Source organism: Aythya ferina, assembly GCF_964211825.1.
Source record: "Aythya ferina genome assembly, chromosome: 1".
In the NCBI taxonomy this organism is placed as follows: Eukaryota; Metazoa; Chordata; class Aves; order Anseriformes; family Anatidae; genus Aythya; species Aythya ferina.
Window position 1 is genome coordinate 134,706,595 of NC_140296.1, and position 18,833 is coordinate 134,725,427.

Sequence of the window (18,833 nt, forward strand, 5' to 3'; positions counted from 1 at the left end):
CTACCCCTGTATAACCCATACAACTGCTACATTGCTAGAAACGAGGTGCCAGAATATAGCAAACCTAATGCTACATGCATGAAGACATACTGCTTGAGAATCCAGCACTACGGCAACTTGATCAAGACCTGCTGCCATTACAGCATCAGGACAAAGTATCTTCAGAATTTAATGTATTTCAACAGAATTACATGCATGGGCCATCAAGTCAGAGGGTTTTGTGCATGACTGAGTCACGGTCTATTGTTTTTCTCAGTATCAGAAATACATATCTTCTTATGTATTATTTGTTTCTCTAAAAGTTCCTAGAATGTGCATGTCAAATGATGCGTTTCGTCCCCTCCCCCCTCCCACACACACTTTGGAGCAGTTTTTACTTTATTCAAAGCACTGTTTTAGTGCACCATAAGCACAGTTTATTTAACAAGCAAAATACTATAAAAATTAATTATGAATATTTTTTTCCATATTACCAACATGATCTTGCTGAAGTAATTAAAAACAACAAAAAATGCTATGTAAGAAGAGTTCATGCATATTATTTCCATTAAAAATCTAAATTGGCTTTCATACTAAGTTATTTTATGCCTATTTGTATTTGTGAAGCACCATAAAGATGCAAAGCACCAGCGTTATTTACTATTCATCATAAAATATGCTGGAGTCTCAGCTACATACTATTAGTTTTATCTGTAGACATATGCTGCCATTTCATATAAACTGAACACAACCCTGTACAAACAGTAATCCCAGTTTTATTTTTAGTGAATTTATTTTAAGTAATTAATAAATATTCGAATATGACAGGCTATTCCAAGGTTAAAAGAATAACGTGCAGCTGTGTTTTTTTTTTTGTTGGTGGTGGTTTTTGTTTGTTTTGTTTTGTTTGTTGTTGTTTTTTTGTTTCTTAACTTACAAAGTCAGGACCAAATTAGGCACTAGAAGAATTACTCAACAGAATTTGTGATGTTTAAAATTGTAACTTGGCGCATTCCGTCCTCTCAGCCCCACATATATTATATATGTGCATTACCTTAAGTAGCCCAGTAATCTCAAATTCATCTTTTTGAATTGTTTCCCTCAGCTTGCTGACTGTGTCTATTAATTTCTGTAGATGACCACGATTATATTCCAGCTGAACATTTAGTCGCATCTTCTGATTTTCAAACTCCAGTCTAGTGAAAGTACAGTATTTCAAGCCAACACTTACAAACCAGGATAGTAACTGTGATTTTACATTATTAAAAGATACATTTTTAACTTCTACTGTTTAGATATGCATTTTTTTTTTGAATCTTCTACTGGATCACAGAAATTTGCATACATAGATTTCACTACACCAAATCATGGATATATACTGGAATTTATAAAAATACAGTGGTAATCCTTCTACAAATACAATATAAGGATCTAATGTGGTCACATTCAACATCAAATTTAATGCTAAAGGTTCCTGTATCTCAGGATCCTTTATCCTAAGGGATAAAGATAATTGATAGAGAGATGAGATGGGCAAAAGCTACCCTAGTGCTGTGTCCAATGCCTGCACTCCCTGTTCAGCCTTAGGAGTAAGCCTCATCAGCAGACACATACGTGTATCTAATTATAAAGAGCCTATCTCAGCTGGGAGGCAGTAATTAAGTAGCATGAGACCAGAACTTTTTAGGCCATCTTCAGCCATGCTCATCCTCTCTTAATTAAGACCTGTATTTGTTTATAGGGGTACAACAGAAGAAGCTTTCTCACTTTCTGCTGTGAGAAATTAATGAAGTAAAAACCAAGTGGCTGCTCACAGAAAGGTTCCCTCTCAGCTGTTACTATCTGTCTCTCAGCTTTAAGCTCCTGGGTAACGTACCACCAGCGCTACATCTGTTGTTCAGGCAAAAGGGCTGACAACACCAGCTTCAGGCTCTTTAGGCCAAAGTAAGAATGCACTCTAGCACAGGCTTGCGGGACTAATGATAGCAAGTTAGGACACAAGCAAAACCAAAGCCATATGTGCAGGGTAGCATACAGCCATGCAAAAAGCTGCTCTTTCCACTATTATATTAACAGCTTTCTACACATCACCATTACTTCCGTTCTCGCCAACATAAATAAATGATCGAATCACTTCTGTCAGGTGCTTTTAACTTCAACAGAATGTACTGCACTATCTCACTGCAATTCTAGCCAAAGAGGCACATTTAGCCACATTACTGGAAGCCAGCCAGAGGTCTCTTTGTAAATACTGCTGAAAAGAAAATAGAGTTCAGCACTAGACATCACACTAGTTGTGTTAAAAAAAAAAAAAAAGTGTACTTTCTATAAACTATGTCAGGAAATGCATTGTTATCTGCCAGAAAATACCTGCTCCACAAGCAGACATTTCATTTTAACATTTTCATTCCTTAAGATACAAATTTGTGATCCTATGACATTTTCCTTCTTGAGTTGAAAGTTACCTGTAAGAAAATTAAGATGCCATTTTCCCTTGATAGTACGTTCCTATGCTGAATCACTGCATTTTACATCCAGTTCTTCTCTAAGATTTATGACCATGACGAAGCCTTCACATCATCTTCAACTGTCATTTCTCAATGTGGATTTTAGATAACTATGCCTTAGCAACTATGCTACATTTTAACTTCAAGTTTGTTGCATAACATCTCTGGCTGTAACCGTCTAATAAACCCAAACCATGGTAGTGCCACTGCTAATTCTTGCAATGGTAATATACCTTCTTCAGTCTTATAGGCTTTTGGGGTATCTCCTGTGATGGAGTTACTTGTTTACTGATGTGCACAATCTGATATGTATATATATATATATATATATATATACATATATATATATAAAAGTGTGTATATATATATACACACACACACTTTTTTTTTTTAACATTTCAATTACAAATACAACCTTCTTCTATCAATCTCCTCTTGCTGTCTCACATGTTCTTGTTCATACACACGTATGTTTTCTATGCCAATTTCTTCACAGAATTCCTTGAAAACAGCATCTTCAACCTTTGAATAAATAAAGAAGGAACACAATGTTTATGCTGTTTTGCAGCCCAAGGAAGGAAAACACTTAAATAATCATCTCATGCTACAGACTACATTTTCAAGATACTTCAAGGAAACAACAAATGGAACTAAGAATCTGTACTTGACATTTTCAAATAACACCTTCACTACAAATGCCCAATAGAAGGTGTATGACCTGCAAAATGTTAACTCCCATATAAGCTCTTCTTGACAGCGCCTGGTCATTATAAAGGCAATTGAAGTCATTACAGTATAATAAACATCCATAGTTTTGTCTGTGGTTTCCACTCACCTGAAGGAAAGAAAACTAAGTGGTATACAAGCTACTAGTGAGCTACAGGCTTCTTGATGTAGTTCATTTCTTCACTTTAATGCTTTCAAGTGATCCATAAATATTAATTGCTACATCCCATTTAAAGCAGAGCCACATCAAAAGAACTGCTACAGAATCTCCCATTTCCTAATTATACAGTACATACTAACAAAAACAATGGACTGAACAACATTTTAAGACAACTTTACAGACCAAAAACCAACTGTTTACATTGTTTTGGTCTGTAACCCTGTTTAACCAGATACCAAATGCTGTATCTAACCAAGTAATATTATTCACAGGAAACAGACAGGCAGATTTTTTTTTTTTTGGAGGGAGGGGAAGGTTGTTTTTTGTTTGTTTGTTTTCCCTCAATACAAGCAAAAGAAAATTTACCTGGATTTGTGATTCTTATGGTGCAAACACTAAGGACTTCCTCAGTGTCTGAGGATGACACACACGTGCACTCCCCCATGCCCGTACCACAACCAAGACAATACGCTGTAATTTTGGTTTCTCTTCACATGTAGAATTTCAGTCACAGATTAATTCAAGGAAGTTTCTAGCCTCTGACCCATTCTTATCAGTTTAAGCTATATAATGTACTATGCACCTCACGTAACTCCTGATAGTGGTGAGGAATATGTGTTTGTACATATATGTGTATATGTACATCTACATAAGCATCAGGGTGCAGGGCTGTGAATTTCCAGATTAACTGCACCACCCCTCTTCCAAAGGATGTACCAGATTCCTTAGTGTTTGGCAAGACCTATGACAAAGGTGGCTTTCAGAGAACAGTAGAGAATAACATACTTATTTTTCAGAAACACCAGAGCTCTTATCTGAATTCTAGCAGAACACACTATGAAACCCCTTTTGGTACTATATTGGGCTTTAGTTCTATTTACGTCACTGAATGCCTTCTATCTCTTCACAATAATCAACCTTTTGAATGTCAGCTGTCTGCATGAACTATTCTGGAGACCATCTGAAGGGAATGAGAGGGAGCTGAGGCTATGAGATGGCGGAACTATCTACAGAAAAGACAGCCTAGAAATCTAACCTGTTAGATCACGTAACATCTTTGAGAACATCTGTTGCTGATAAAAACAGAGAAGGAGTAGGCTTCAATGACAATAGTCATTAGCATACAATGGTCTTAAAAATACAAACATAACCATAAAATGAAACAAAGAAGAAAATCAGTGCAATGAAGAATTTGCTGACTCAGCCACTACAATGGGCGATGAAGAGGCTGAACAGTACAGCCCAAAGCATCGCAGTGACTGGGGCTGCATCTGGCTGGCAGCTGGTCACCAGCAGTGTTTCCTGAGGTTCACATCTAGGACTGATGGATGCAGGAGCTGAGTTCATCCTCCGCAAGTCTGATGATACTAAACTGGGAGATGCATTGCTGGTATATCCCAGGAAGAACAACAGGCACAAAGAATAAATGCTGGGTGCTGCACCTGGACACAGGCACAGACTGGGAGCCAAGTGGCTGAAGAGCAGCTCAGCAGACAGGGGCCTGGGGGTGCTGGTTTGCAGCAGGCTCAGCATAAGGCAGCAGTGTGCCCTGGCAACCAAGGAGCAAACTGCGTTTTGGGATATATTAAACACAGCACAGGTGTACACTCAAAAGAGATGATGCTCCTGCTATATTAATGTTGGCACAGCCTTATCGTGAATATTGTGTGCAGTCTGGGCTCCACAATATGAAAAGGATATTAAGGCCCTTGAAAGTATCCAGAGGAGGGCAACAAAGCTGGTAAGAGGGCTGGCAGGCATGTCCTGTGAGGAGAGGCTAAGGACACTTGTGTTGCCCAGTCTAGAGAAAAGGAGCCAAGAGGTGACCTCCCTGCAGCTCCCTGAGGAGGGGAGTGCCGAGGGAGGTGCTGGGCTCTGCTCCTGGTCATTGATGACAGGATGTGAGGGAACAGCATAAAGCTGTGCCAGGGGAGGGTCAGACTAGGCATTAGGAAAAAATTCTTTACTCTGAGGGTGGTCCAACATTAGAATGGGCTGCTCAGAGGAGTGGTTGATTCCCCACGCCTGTCAACACTCAAGAGGCTGGACAATGTCTCCATTACTAGGCTTCAATTTCTGGCTAGCCCTGAAGAGGACAGGCAATTGGACTACATCACTATAGATCCCTTCCAACAGAAGGGCTCTGTTCATTCCCCCAGTGTAATCAAAGCACACAGAAAACACAGGTATTTGTCACTTTCCAACAACAACAACAAAAGGACTCTTTACACTGCTGCTCTTTATTTGCTTTTCAAGTATATAGTGGTGTAATGTCATCACCTAGACACAAGACCTGCAGAGTCCAGAATAAAGTATTCTAGCAGCACTAAGATCTGGTCTCAGCTCTAGAAAACAGATAGAGCTCTATTCCTGATGGCATGCACATGCCTAATCTGTCTTTGGGTTCCAGAAGTGTGGATCATCTCTTTTTCAGAAGAAGAGATACCAGAAGAAGGAAGGAAGAGATACCAGAAGAAGGAAGGAAGAGATACCAGAAGAAGGAAGGAAGAGATACCAGAAGAAGGAAGGAAGAGATACCAGAAGAAGGAAGGAAGAGATACCAGAAGAAGGAAGGAAGAGATACCAGAAGAAGGAAGGAAGAGATACCAGAAGAAGGAAGGAAGAGATACCAGAAGAAGGAAGGAAGAGATACCAGAAGAAGGAAGGAAGAGATACCAGAAGAAGGAAGGAAGAGATACCAGAAGAAGGAAGGAAGAGATACCAGAAGAAGGAAGGAAGAGATACCAGAAGAAGGAAGGAAGAGATACCAGAAGAAGGAAGGAAGAGATACCAGAAGAAGGAAGAGATACCAGAAGGAAGAAGAGATACCAGAAGGAAGAAGAGATACCAGAAGAAGAGATACCAGAAGAAGAGATACCAGAAGAAGAGATACCTCTACAGACATCTGCTTAGTGCTGATTACCAAGAGATTTGTAAATGTTGTAGGTGTATAGGTGTACGGAGAGTTTAAAATTGGGCTTCATGTATGTGTATGTTGTCACAGACCCATGTGAGCCAGGAAGACTTCATGGCAAAAGGTAGTCATGGTCTAGTCATGCAATCACACTCTATACTTATCTTTCTACATTAAAATACGTACATGATTTTTTCTTTTTCTTACCAAAATCTTAGACACTGGAGTCTCAGAACAAGTAAGATAAGACTTTTGAAATTATACTCTCAGACATGAAAAAGCTGGAGTATTTTTCTGTGATTTGATCCACACTGGAAGTTTGTACTGTACAGCTCTAAAGCTGTGAAATTTGGTAGACCATCTACGCTCAATACAAAGAGTAAATCATATTTAATAGCAGAGGAGGAAGGGGAAAGAGAAGAAAACCCCTATTCTTCAAACTCAGAATTATTTTCTCAGGTATCAACTGGAATTATAGCATATAGATTAGGCATAGCATCATCTAGTATTCAAAGTATATGCATTCCCTTGGTTGGGTTTGTGTTTGGCACATGTAAATCACAGAATTTTGATTTTAAGGAAACTGATTTGCGAAGCTATGCTTCATACATACTAACACCCAACTGTAAAGTAAGGACATTTCAGTTCACTTGGTAGGTGACCAAGGTAGAAAAGGTGGGATGATTACTGGAGTAATTGTAACCTACTTTGTAGACTAGGTTTGTAAAAGTTTGAAGTTTTCCAAACTCTAATATGGTACAGAAAGAAGTTTCTGTAGAATAACAACATAAACTGTGTGACTATGACAGAAGGACCTACCTCATTGATTTTCTTCTGAAATTCTTTTATTTTTAATTCTCTCTGTAGTACTCCTTCATTTATCATATCATGCTGGGACTCAGTATTTACTAGTTCACTTTCCAGCTTTGATTTCTCCTACATAGAAGGGAAAAAGATGCTAATTTTTCTTAACAGGATGGTTAACTTCCTAGAAACTAACACCTTTCTGATCCAGATGAACTGTACTTTTCTGGTTAGAAATACTATTTTCTTCTCAAATGCTACTTACTCACAGTTGTTGCTAATTTACATGCAATAGTTACAGTAGAGAAGCAAATTACATAAGTATCATTTAAGTGTCTGTTGAGTTAAACCAGACATTGGGAAGTTACTAAATGATAGGCCAAACTTAGTTTTTAAATCAATTTGAATTTCTGCTAATTTAGAAAAAGCCTCATTTAGATTATTTTGTCATTTAAAAAATATACGTTTTAGTAATTCTTTAGTCATAACTGCTGTATGTGAAACAAATTAAGGTAAAAAACCCTACGTTAGGAAGCAATACATCACTGCTGGTAATCACAATTTATGAAGATATATACAAAAATACAATGATTAAGCATGAAAATTATAAAGGCTTAGTACTACACCATGTAGAGATTAGCAAGATGTTTCTTTTTAATAAGGTCTAATTCACTTTGTGAATATTTAAGTCGCATCTGAGTTCCATGACACTGAGCATGCAAGTGCTTCAAATCAGTCTCCTTACGTTTGATTTTCATTAAGTCCTAGAAAAATATTACAACAGGAGAAGAGAAAAAGCATTTAAAATGAAATTTGATGTATTGAGAAATTATTTGTTTTTCAGGTTTGTTAACTATTTAACGCTAGCCTCACTGAAAACGGCCACGTTCAAAGTAAATGCTGATATCATTGGTCACACTCATGTGTCATTTCACATAGATTTATTTCTTAAAAGAAAGCACAGACTTGCAAATTCCTACTCTCTGCCCAGACTCCTCATTCCCCCCCCCAATAACTAGAGGTTTTGAGAATCATTTTATATTGACAGGTTTTGGTCTGTGCAAATGTTTTCATGTTAGCAGAATGTATTGACTTTTTTTGCTACAAGTTGTAGGGTACTTTAAACCCCATTTTCTTCCTTGAAGGAATATGAATATTATATATATGTATATATATTAACAACACTGTCCTTGTTCTCCACCTCTGTGATACATGAGCCAACCCACCACCTGAAGACAGGGACTCACAGTATATTACTAAAAACTAGAAGAGTATAAACAACTACTATGTCCTGTTTACTGCTTAAGGAATCACCTTCATTTCTCCCACTCTTAAATTAAATTAGACTTTATGCCTTTTGCAGTTAAGTGCTCTTTAAGAGGCCTACCTTTAACTCATTAATCAAGCTCTCTCTTCTTTCTTTCATTTTATTCATTTCTTTATCATCCCAACATCTGGCTTTGAATTTTAAATCGCTTGATCCTCCAGAAATCACTCCAGATTTCAAAAATAAAGTTCCATCAAGCGCCACCGTCTGCAAGTAAAAATTAATAAGTAACTAAATAAATTCTTAACACAAAGCAGTGAACTAGTGCATCAAAATAACATAGTTAAACAAGTGACAAACATATTCTCGTTGGACTCTGTATTCCAAACCCACTGATATGAAATATACTAAGCCACAAAAAAGCCTGCTGTTTATGGCTTGGGTCACATTCTGTTATTATTACAACAGATCGGAAAAGGAAATGAAATCTTGTGATTTCCTTCCATTTAAGAAGTTTAAGACATTCCTGTATGTTAGTAATTCAGGTTCTGGCCAGGTCAGTAGAGCAAAACAAGCAAGGTGATAATGGAAGGAAAACTCTACACCTGGAAGAGTGACCACCTCATTACAAACAGAAAACTTCAGTCTTAGTAAGCTTCGGTCTTAGTAAGGAACATTTTTTTTGTGAGTCATCTCAATTTCAAGCAACCCAGATGCCACGCTCACCTTCAACTTAAAGCTGTTCTAACCAAGATTTTTAAAAGCTTTAGTAAGTGTATAAAAGTGCTCCACAGACAGTGACAGAAATAGAGATATGGCAAAAAAAGAAAAAACTGCAAGATACAAAGAAGCTGTTTCATCTGTCTACAGTCTGTATCTGCAACTATCAGATTCTTAAAATATTTTTTTAAAGCATTTCTTCACAGAAAAGCTATCAAGATATTCGTATTTTTAAAATCAACTATTTTAAGAACAGGATTATCCATTTTTCCTTATCTTTCCTTTTATCAACAGAGGACTATGTCAAGAAACAAGTCTGAACGCTAACTAACAATCTTTTCTAATTTGCCTCCTTTACCTAGGAAATCATTTAAATATACTACTATAGAGAGAAAAATGCAAGCATGTAAAATACCTGGCTATTTGTTTATGTGGGAATAGACTAGAGAGCACAGCATCATTTTTTGTTTATCTGCAGTATTTTGTAGGATGTACATAGAATAAATATTTAAATGGCATTAAATACCTAACATATAGAACAAAATTCAACTTCTTACTTTCAACCTCACTGGTCCATCAAATGCTATTTGTCTTGCTTCTTTAACTGTTTCACAGACCAAGCCATTCCCACTCACAAACTGAATTACTTTTTTCAGTGGATCAAATGGAGTTTGTACAACATCCACCAGCATTTTAGCTCCTTTTATCTCTCTTAACTTCTCATTAATTGGCTTAACCTGTAATGCAAACATGCAGTGTTTAAAATTCACGTTGTAATAGCAAACCATATCTAAATCTCAGTGGTCTGGGGACAGGATGTACAAATCAAAATAATGGGTCACTCAGTCACTACAAAAGTAGAAACAGATCTGTTTTTCATGTTCTGTGTACAAAACAGTCCTGAAACCTGTAAAGCCTCACTTTCAACAGACCCTTGTGCTCATGGGGACTTCAACCAAGCAGCTCTCTGCTCAATGGACAACACAGCAGGACGTAAGCAATATAGGAGGCTCCTGAAAATCACAGACAACTTCCTCACCCACGTGTGGGAGGCATCTGTGAGGAGAGGTGCTCTGCTGGACCTCATACCAACAAGGAGAGTCTTGATGCAAAAGATGAAAGCAACTTCGACTGCAGTGACCCTGTGATAGGAGAGTTCAGGATCTTAAGAGGAGAAATTAGGTCAAAAAGCAAGATGATGACACTGGATGTCAAGATAGTAGACTTTGGTCCCTTTAAGAATCTGCTTGGAAGAGTCCCATGGGACAAGGCCTTGAAGGGAAGAGTGGCTCACAAATGCTGGTTAATTTCAAGGATCCCCTCCCTCCAGGAGAGGTCTATACCAACATGCAGGAAGTCAAGTAAAAATGGCAGGAAGGCTACAAGGAAGAAAACAAAACAAAACAAAACAAAACACAAACAGAAGTATACAGAAGATAGAAGCATGGACACAAGACCTGGTAGGAAAAGAGAGGCACTACGCAAGCACACAGATTACAGTTAAGGAAAACAAATTCCAAACAGAATTGAGTATGTCCAGGGATGCCAAAGGAGGAGCTTCGGTAAGTGCATAGATGGCAAAAGAAAGATGAGAGAAAACACACACTTTCTGCTGAATGAGGCAGAGGACCTGGTGTCAAATGGTATGATAGAAGACCTCCTTTACCTCAGACTATACTAGCAAGACCAACCTTCAGGAACACCAGGTCCCAGACATCAGTTGAAGGCTTAAACAAGGAAAACATGCCCTTGGTGAAAGATCAGGTCAGTGAATGCTAAAGCAAACCAGAAATACAGAAGTCCACGGGCTCAGATGGGATGAACACACAAGAGCTTAGGGAACTGGCTGATGGGATGAACACACAAGAGCTGAGGGAACTGGCTGATGTAATTGCAAGGCCACTTTCAATAACATTTGAACAATCATGATGACTGGGAGAGATGCTTGAGGACTGCAGGAGAACAAACATCTTTCTCATCTTCAAAAGGGACCAAGAAGGAGGACCCACAACACTACAGGCCAAACAGCTTCACCTACAACCCTGGGAAGGTGATGGAGCAACTAATTCTGGAATCCATTTCCAGGCACATGAACAAGAAAGTAACCAGGAGCAGTCAGCACAGACTCACCAGATAGCCTTCCACAATGAAACGACTGGCCTGGTAGATGAGGGAAGAGCAGTGGATACTGTCTGCCTGGACTTCAGTAAAGGCTTTTAACCCTGTACCCAACACGATCCTCACAGACAAGCTGTTGACGTATGAGCATTCAGTGAGGTGCCCTGAAAACTGGCTGAACTGCCAGGCTCGAAATGGAGGAGGCCAGAGGCCAGTAACAAGCTATGTATCCCAGTAGTCAGCACTAGGATGTTCCTGCTGAACATCTTCATTAATGACCCGGATGATGGGGCAGGGCGCACCCTCAGCAAGTCTGCAAATGACACAGAACTGGGAGAAGCAGCTGACAGACCAGAGGGTCATGTTGCCACCCAGACAGAGCTGGACGGGCTGGAGAACCAGGCAGTAAAGATCTTCATGACATTCAGCTGAGGGAAATGTTAAGTCCTGCCCCTGGGGAGGAATAATCCCATGCTCCGCAACACACCGAGGGCTAAAAAACTGGAAAGCAGTCCAGCAGAAAAGGACCGTGGGGTCCTGGTAGACACCAAGTTTAGTACGAGCCAGCAAAGTGCCTTTACAACAGAGAAGGCTAATGGTATCCTAGACTCAACTGACAGCACTGTGGCCAGCAGGTCAAGGGAGATTATCCTTTTCCTCCCCTCAGCAGTGCTGTGGGAAGTATTGTGTCCAGGCCTGGTCTCCCCAGGACAAGAAAGATATAGAGCTACTGGAGTGCAGCAGAGGACTGCTAAGATGATTAAAGGGACTGGAATGTTTCTCCTGTGAGGAAAGGCTGAGATACCTGGATCTGTTTAGCCTGGAGAAAAGAAGGCTCAAGGTGATCTCAACAGCATGTACAAATACCTGTAGAGACAGTATAAAGAACAGAGACAGGTTTTTGCACTGAGGTGCCCAGTGCCAGGACAAGAAGCAACAGGCACAAACAGATAACAGAAGGTTTCACCTGAACACTAGGAAGCCCTTCTGTGCTATGGGTCACAGAGCAATGGACTAAGCTGCCCAGAGTGTTCGTGGAGCCTCCCTTCCTGGAAGCATTCAAGAGCTGTCTGCACATAGCCCTGGGAAATGTGCCCTACATGGCCCTGGTTTAGCAGAGTGGTTGGACAAGAACACTTCCAGGTCCCTTCCAACCTCAACTGGTCTGTGATAATACTTCACAAGGCATAAAACATCTAAATATATAGGCAGAAGAAGGGTCTGAATCTCATCAAGAGCATGTAATGTTTTGAGCTTTACAGTCGTTCTCAAACCATGTTTGCTTTACTGTAGCACTTAAGCCTGTTTTAGTTAGCTTAAAGGAGACAGTATCAAGATTTACAAGTGTATTAAGTTGCTGATAACAGGAAAAAGAAAAATGTACTTACATCAAGGTAATCCAAAGCAAGAAAAGTTTCGGGTTCAGCTCGTTCTTGTTTTAGGAACCGAATGCAATCTCTTGCTGTTTTTTCCGTGGCAACAACAATAGCAGTCATGTATTTGCTGAACACTTTGGTGACAGCAAGCTGGTATTTTTTATGAATAGGTTGGCACAAGTCAAGCAGTCTTCCAAACTGAAGATAAAAAATATGGAGAAATAAAAATGTAATTAGTAGTCATCAGTCCAAATGGCAAAGTATGACTTCAAAATCTGAAAACGTTTAATTTCTTCCCCTAAGGTGACAGTTACATACATCTTATTGCATTACTTGCAATCTTTAGCATGTACTTTTAGAAGTACAACAGAGTGACAATAGTAAAATTGGCTAAGCATCTTTTTTGGCTGGAATGAAAGTGCCTAATACAATAAGATCTTTGACTGATAAGATCCTATATAAATAGAACGGCTAACTGGAAAATGACAGCAAGAAAGACTAAACAGCCTACTGTAGCTTCAACTCAAAAAATAAGTTAACTTCTTATAATAGTAGCATGAAAAAGAGTCAAAACTGCTTTTCTTGTACTGTGCAGTCCAAATAATTAAGCCTATTTTGCCTTATATTGAAGTATCACCTCCAGAGATAAAATTTATTCCAAGTGCATACTAACTCCACAGAATGACAGTAAATCTAAATGACAATAACAAGATTATTTGCCACAGATCAAAACATATTAAAAAAAAAAGTATGATCAGATACAGGTATTATCAGATTATCACTGTGATGCAATAAACAACCACCTACTACCAAAAAGCAGTTACAAATTCTAACTATTCTTTCAAGTTCTGTAATACACTCGCTTTTGCTCTTTCAACAGCTGTTCCCACCCATGAGAACTCTCACCTACAAGAACTTCAGTTCTTTGCTGTGTATGTTCCCTAAAGATCTTTAGTTCTGTTCCTGTAATTTTAGTTACAGTTGAACTTTCCCTGAAAAATTAAAGCCAATGCACATTCTGAACATTGTAATCTATAATTTTATTGAAGAACAATTTTCCTGCTTGTTCACATATAGCTACTGGTCTCCTGCATTTCTATGATTTTATGTTTATTATCAAATGATAACAGGAAGACTGTATGTGAGCATGTGAGGAGCTGTATGTGATAGGTCATCCATAGCATTATCTGATGCCATAGTATAAATAATATAATTTACAGCAGATCAAATTGTAGCTTACTATGATCTGCTCTTTTACCCTTCTCTTGGTAAATGCTTTCAATTCTCTGAAACAAAAAGAATAATTGCAAGGATAACACACAACACTATAAACGCCTTCATTTAGTTTCCTCATTTTCCTCAGTTTCATCAACTTGGATGTTCCTGTCTGCAACTCAGGCATGTGATGTTTCAGACACTCAGAACTACACAGAGGCATTTGAGTCCAGGTGTAATGCCAGATTTCTATGGGAATAAATAACAGCCGCCTAACAATCTAAAAACAGTAACCTTGCCAATTAGAACTACTAGTGTAGGAATGACATTTTGAAAATAAAATTGTAAAAACTGTAGTAAGCTGCAAAGTTCACTATGTTAATCAGACAAAACCATGAGAAGTGCCATGTGGCCTTTACACAGCAGGACTCAAGATTGCTGGGTGGCTATTCCAGTACCTGGAACGTTCACTGACCATTAAAAAAAAATATATTTCCAGAATATAAACTTTAACACTGATTTAAGAACTAAATGTTTTGAAACAATAAGGCATTTGTATTTTTTTTTTTTTTTTGCCTATGAAATCCAAAAGACCAACACCAAAATTTCCTCTAGTTCTGACTGAGGACTTAGTGGACTATCAATCAGATGAAACCTGTCATGACCTTTCATCCTGAGACTTTAATTTGGATTGTGTTCAGTAATCTAGAATTAATACATCAAAGGAAGCAGCTCAAAGCAACTCTGCTGCCTCACATGCTGCTGTTTTAAGTTATCCACTTTCTATTTCCAAAGCCATTGCATTGGTGAGTACTCTAAGTCTGCAGCTCTTGAAGGAAAATGACAGAACACCTAGGACACCAGCTCTCCCCTAGGCGAGCAAGGTATCACCAGTATGGTCCAATTCTTGTCATATAGGGATACAATGTAAAGAGAAAGCAAAAAGAGACATGCAGTCATTCTTCTGATTCTTTTTGAACATCTTGTGAGCACGTATTATAAAAAGCTAACACTTGCCACATGCTGAGGTTCTGTCAAAGACAAATAAGCAGAGCATAACTGAGAAAAAAATAAAATACTATGTTATTATGGCTGCACTAGGAAGTAGAGATGTCAACTTCTAAACATTTTTTTTTGTTGTTTTTCCAAAATGGAATTCCCAGCTTGTAAATCTCAAATGAGTATGCATACCAAAAAGGACTGAGTATACTGAGGTATACCCAGGGAGCAACTATTCAGTTGATTAGATTTATTAAAGAGTTCTTACTTGGAGTTGCTTCCAGAGTCAGAATAATTATCTTTAAAAGTATCTATAAAAGTGGTGTAGACATGCCTCATAAAGCATTCAATCAATCTTGGTAAATATCTTGAGATCTCGTGATAACTCAGAATACACAAAACACTGACATTATCGGTGGGTGATTTAAGTAAAGCATAGTATTTGATAAACAAACCATTTGTGAACAGAAGTCTGGAGTATCGAGAACAATCTGGGGAAAAAAATGGGAACAAATGCACCTGGAGTATTCTTCCTGGGATAGATGGGCTTAGAGCTGATCTTCCCATTCATTTGTTCAAAGTAAGCAAGTCAATATGTTTTAGTATAGACAATCACAGTTTAGAATAGGAAAAAAAAAATAAGTCACACTCCATAAAAAGCACACAAGCGATCAAAACTTTTTTGATGCAAGTACTAGTCTGTTACTGGAATCTCTGAAAAATAATGACAGCAAATGCTCCTCTTCCAGTAGTACTATTTTGCCACGTGCACTGAAGCAGGCCTGAAGCTTAACATAACATACAAGAGAGTCCACTTTACTCTAGCTGCTTACACAGTCTTAAGCAGAATTCTCAGTTCTGAATTGTAATATATGGCATCTAAGTGAGGTCATTCAATTACCACAGAATCTGGATACAGTCTTCTGAGACTTTCCAGCAACTCTGCTCTCATTTGCTGACGCTTTCCTTCATGGTAATCGATTTTGGCATTCTGCAGTTCACCAACTATTTTGTTCAATTCTTCATTCACTTCAGCCATTCGTATTGTTGAGTTTTTTATTTCTTCAGTAAGTGTTTCTTCCTGACGTTTCTTCTCTGCCAATGACTCACTTTGAACCAAAGCAAAGGGAGGAAAGCAGTTTACTGTTTCATGTATACAAGCTTTTGGTTTACAAAATTAAAATCATTCCAAGGCCACAGACTACAAAACAATCATTGAAGTCTTTTAGAATCTGTAAGAAGTCACTTACTGAGTTGCATTCTATAGCACAAGCTATTGCTAAGGTTTCCAAATTGAGTTCCAGTGTGAATTTATGACTGCAATATGAAACGCCATTATTGTATCCACCATCAATAAAAGGTCTGATATTGTAAAACTATGAAGGACTGAAGATTCTCATTCAAAACTATGACTCACTTCATGCCAATGCAAAGTCATTAAGGCTTTGCTAAACTCCACTACACAATACTTAATTAAAATAATTTTGTATCACAGTTGCAATGGGTTTGCTGCTATCTGACCATAGCAAAACTTTGTTCAGTGCATACACAGCACCGCTAAGCCAAAGTGCACGATACAGATGCATAGGAAGACAACAGGCTGGGAGAAATCTCTGAAGGTATCTATTCTGACCTGCAGAGAACAGGGCTAACATCAAAGCTAGATCGGGTTGGTCAACGTAGGGCTTATGTACTTTTATTTCACAAAGAGTGAAAATCAGGTAGAAAACAGAACAAGAACTGAGTTGTGCTCCTAATACAGTGTCAATATTAACTTGTTTCTAGAGCAGCACAACTACAACACTGCCCCTATTCTCTCTCTCAGAATTTCTACACTAATAGCCCCAAACCCTATGTGTAGTGATGTAATTTGCACACATACAAGAAATTAGAAGCGATTATAATAACGTTTCAAACAACATATGGGTGTCATCATATTTCCTACTTAATTTGACAGCTAAAGTAACAGGAAAAATTAATACCACAGCAGAAGAATTTGAAAATACGTTAACATACAAGAAATCTAATTAGCTTTTACTTTTTTAAACATACATGCATAACTTGGTGTACTCTTCCAACTTCTCTATTCGTCTTTTATGCTCTTCTATCCGTTCCACAGTCTGTTTAATGTTTTCCTAAGAAATCACATATAGAATGTGTTAAGGATCAAATGATTTTATTTACTTATTTATTTCACAGCAATATATAAAGCTCTTAATTCCAAGTAAGTACTGAGATGCATCTTTTCTTCCTTGTAAGTATTTCATGCTGACGCAACAGCATCTATTTTCAATAGCAGATTAAGCTGCACTATGAATAGCAAAAATAATTTTACCTTGCTGGAGACGTTACTGTACTTTTCATGTTTGGCAACAGTTCAGAGAAAGCCTCTTCAGCACAAAGAATCACGACACCATCAGTGGGATAATTTTACACACAGTGTTAGTAAATTACAGGTGTTAAAACAAAAAATGTGCTTTGCAAGAATAAAAGCTTTTTCCTAACCCCAAACAAAAACATAGTACTAGCAAAAACAAACCAACAACAAAACAAGCCTTTTCAACTACTCAAACTTAATAAAAACACATACTACATCAAGTGAAAAAAAAAATACACATTTTATTAAGTCATAACTTCCAAAATCCTTGTGACCTATTGTTTTGTTTCAAAGTACGTTATGTATCTCTATCATCTCTAATTTTAAATCTATTGGTCTCCTTCTACTCCTTTCTATTTTTTAAAGGCATGTAACATTTACTAGCAATGCACACTAATGATATTTTGATATCTATATTTAAAGGAGGTAAGAGAATTGTTATGCAAAAATAGAGAAGCACAAAGTTCCAATTTATTTTAATAGGAATTTCATATATATACACACATGAGTAATACCAACTCTGAATGGTAAGACATACATTTTATGAACTCTCAGCATCCCTTATGTCCTTCTCAACACTAAAACAGAATTTGTGGTGCACAAGGAATAGAATTTCACTTTTAGTTAGTGAATAGTTTCTTCTGGTACCTAGTGCTTCAATGAAAAAAGCATCCTATCAACAGCAAATGGATGTACAAGCATTAACTTAAATATGATGGCAAGAATGACTTTACACCCTCAAGCTATCATGTAAAATGTAGGCTTTTCTATACAAGCAAATTTACGTTTAGAACAATTAGATGTAAGGACCTCTAGAAATGGTAACATCCTGTCTGATGGACTTTTGAGTTTTCTGAATTCTGAGCAACTGTAAAATGCTACAGCCAGTGTTCACAAAATAAAATCTGGTTGCATGGGCCCATGCAACCATTCTCTGAACAAATATACAAGTCATTTTGTTAAACTTGTTGCAATACGAAAACTACACGAACACTCACAATCAATCTCCTTTGCTAAGGATTTGCGATAAAGCACTTTATGTATTTATATAGACATTTAAACCAGTGGCACAGGTACAGAAACAGAACATTTTTCTTTTTAAACGTAATTCTAGCTGGATACAAGTACCTCAACTTCTTTTTTCTTTCTCCTGTTAAGTTTCATCCTTTCTTGATCCGCTTTTTGCTCCCACTGAAGTTTTTCTAGCTGCTGGGTTAGCGTAGCCACTTTCCTTCTTGCTATTTCCTTTAGCTCTTTATAGCGCTCCAACTGGGAAAATAACAAAAAATTTCACACCACTGAAAGTGGGATGGCTCATGGTTTTATATCCTCAGTTAGTAATTATCTACCTTATTAAAAAAATATTACAAAAGCCAAATAATTTTTAGTCATTCCAGCTATTAATTCCATTATCAGCAATTATATTAAAGGAAGAGTCAATTCAAAGCTTACACTTATTTAAGACCACAGACAAGAAATATTTAAACTTAAAACAATTTTTATCTTCCAGGAAAGTTCATAAAGTTGACAGTACTTTACAGCAAACGGTAACACAGAAGTCTTTGCACAGGCCAAAATTTGTGCAGATTTACTATAACACCATTCTTATTACAACATTTCTACATTATCAAATATATACTTTTAAGGTTAACATACGAAACAACACTTTAA

General features: G+C 37.7%; 1 protein-coding gene across 5 annotated transcripts in view; it reads right to left on the bottom strand.

The window, feature by feature from the left end:
* The window catches only part of SMC1B (structural maintenance of chromosomes 1B), a 39,936-nt gene that overhangs the window by 14,696 nt on the left and 6,407 nt on the right, over positions 1–18,833 (bottom strand). For 4 of the 5 annotated variants that reach the window (XM_084496701.1, XM_084496700.1, XM_084496703.1 and 1 more), the window contains exons 7-16: positions 18,291–18,431; positions 16,838–16,920; positions 15,687–15,894; positions 12,584–12,769; positions 9,635–9,814; positions 8,478–8,624; positions 7,717–7,854; positions 7,106–7,222; positions 2,902–3,008; positions 1,034–1,175 (exon numbers count right to left, since the gene is read on the bottom strand). In XM_084496701.1, the coding sequence (XP_084352827.1) occupies positions 1,034–1,175; positions 2,902–3,008; positions 7,106–7,222; positions 7,717–7,854; positions 8,478–8,624; positions 9,635–9,814; positions 12,584–12,769; positions 15,687–15,894; positions 16,838–16,920; positions 18,291–18,431 (1,449 nt within the window). The remainder of the gene's footprint in view (positions 1–1,033; positions 1,176–2,901; positions 3,009–7,105; positions 7,223–7,716; positions 7,855–8,477; positions 8,625–9,634; positions 9,815–12,583; positions 12,770–15,686; positions 15,895–16,837; positions 16,921–18,290; positions 18,432–18,833) is intronic. The other variant, XM_084496702.1, reaches the window with a different exon arrangement.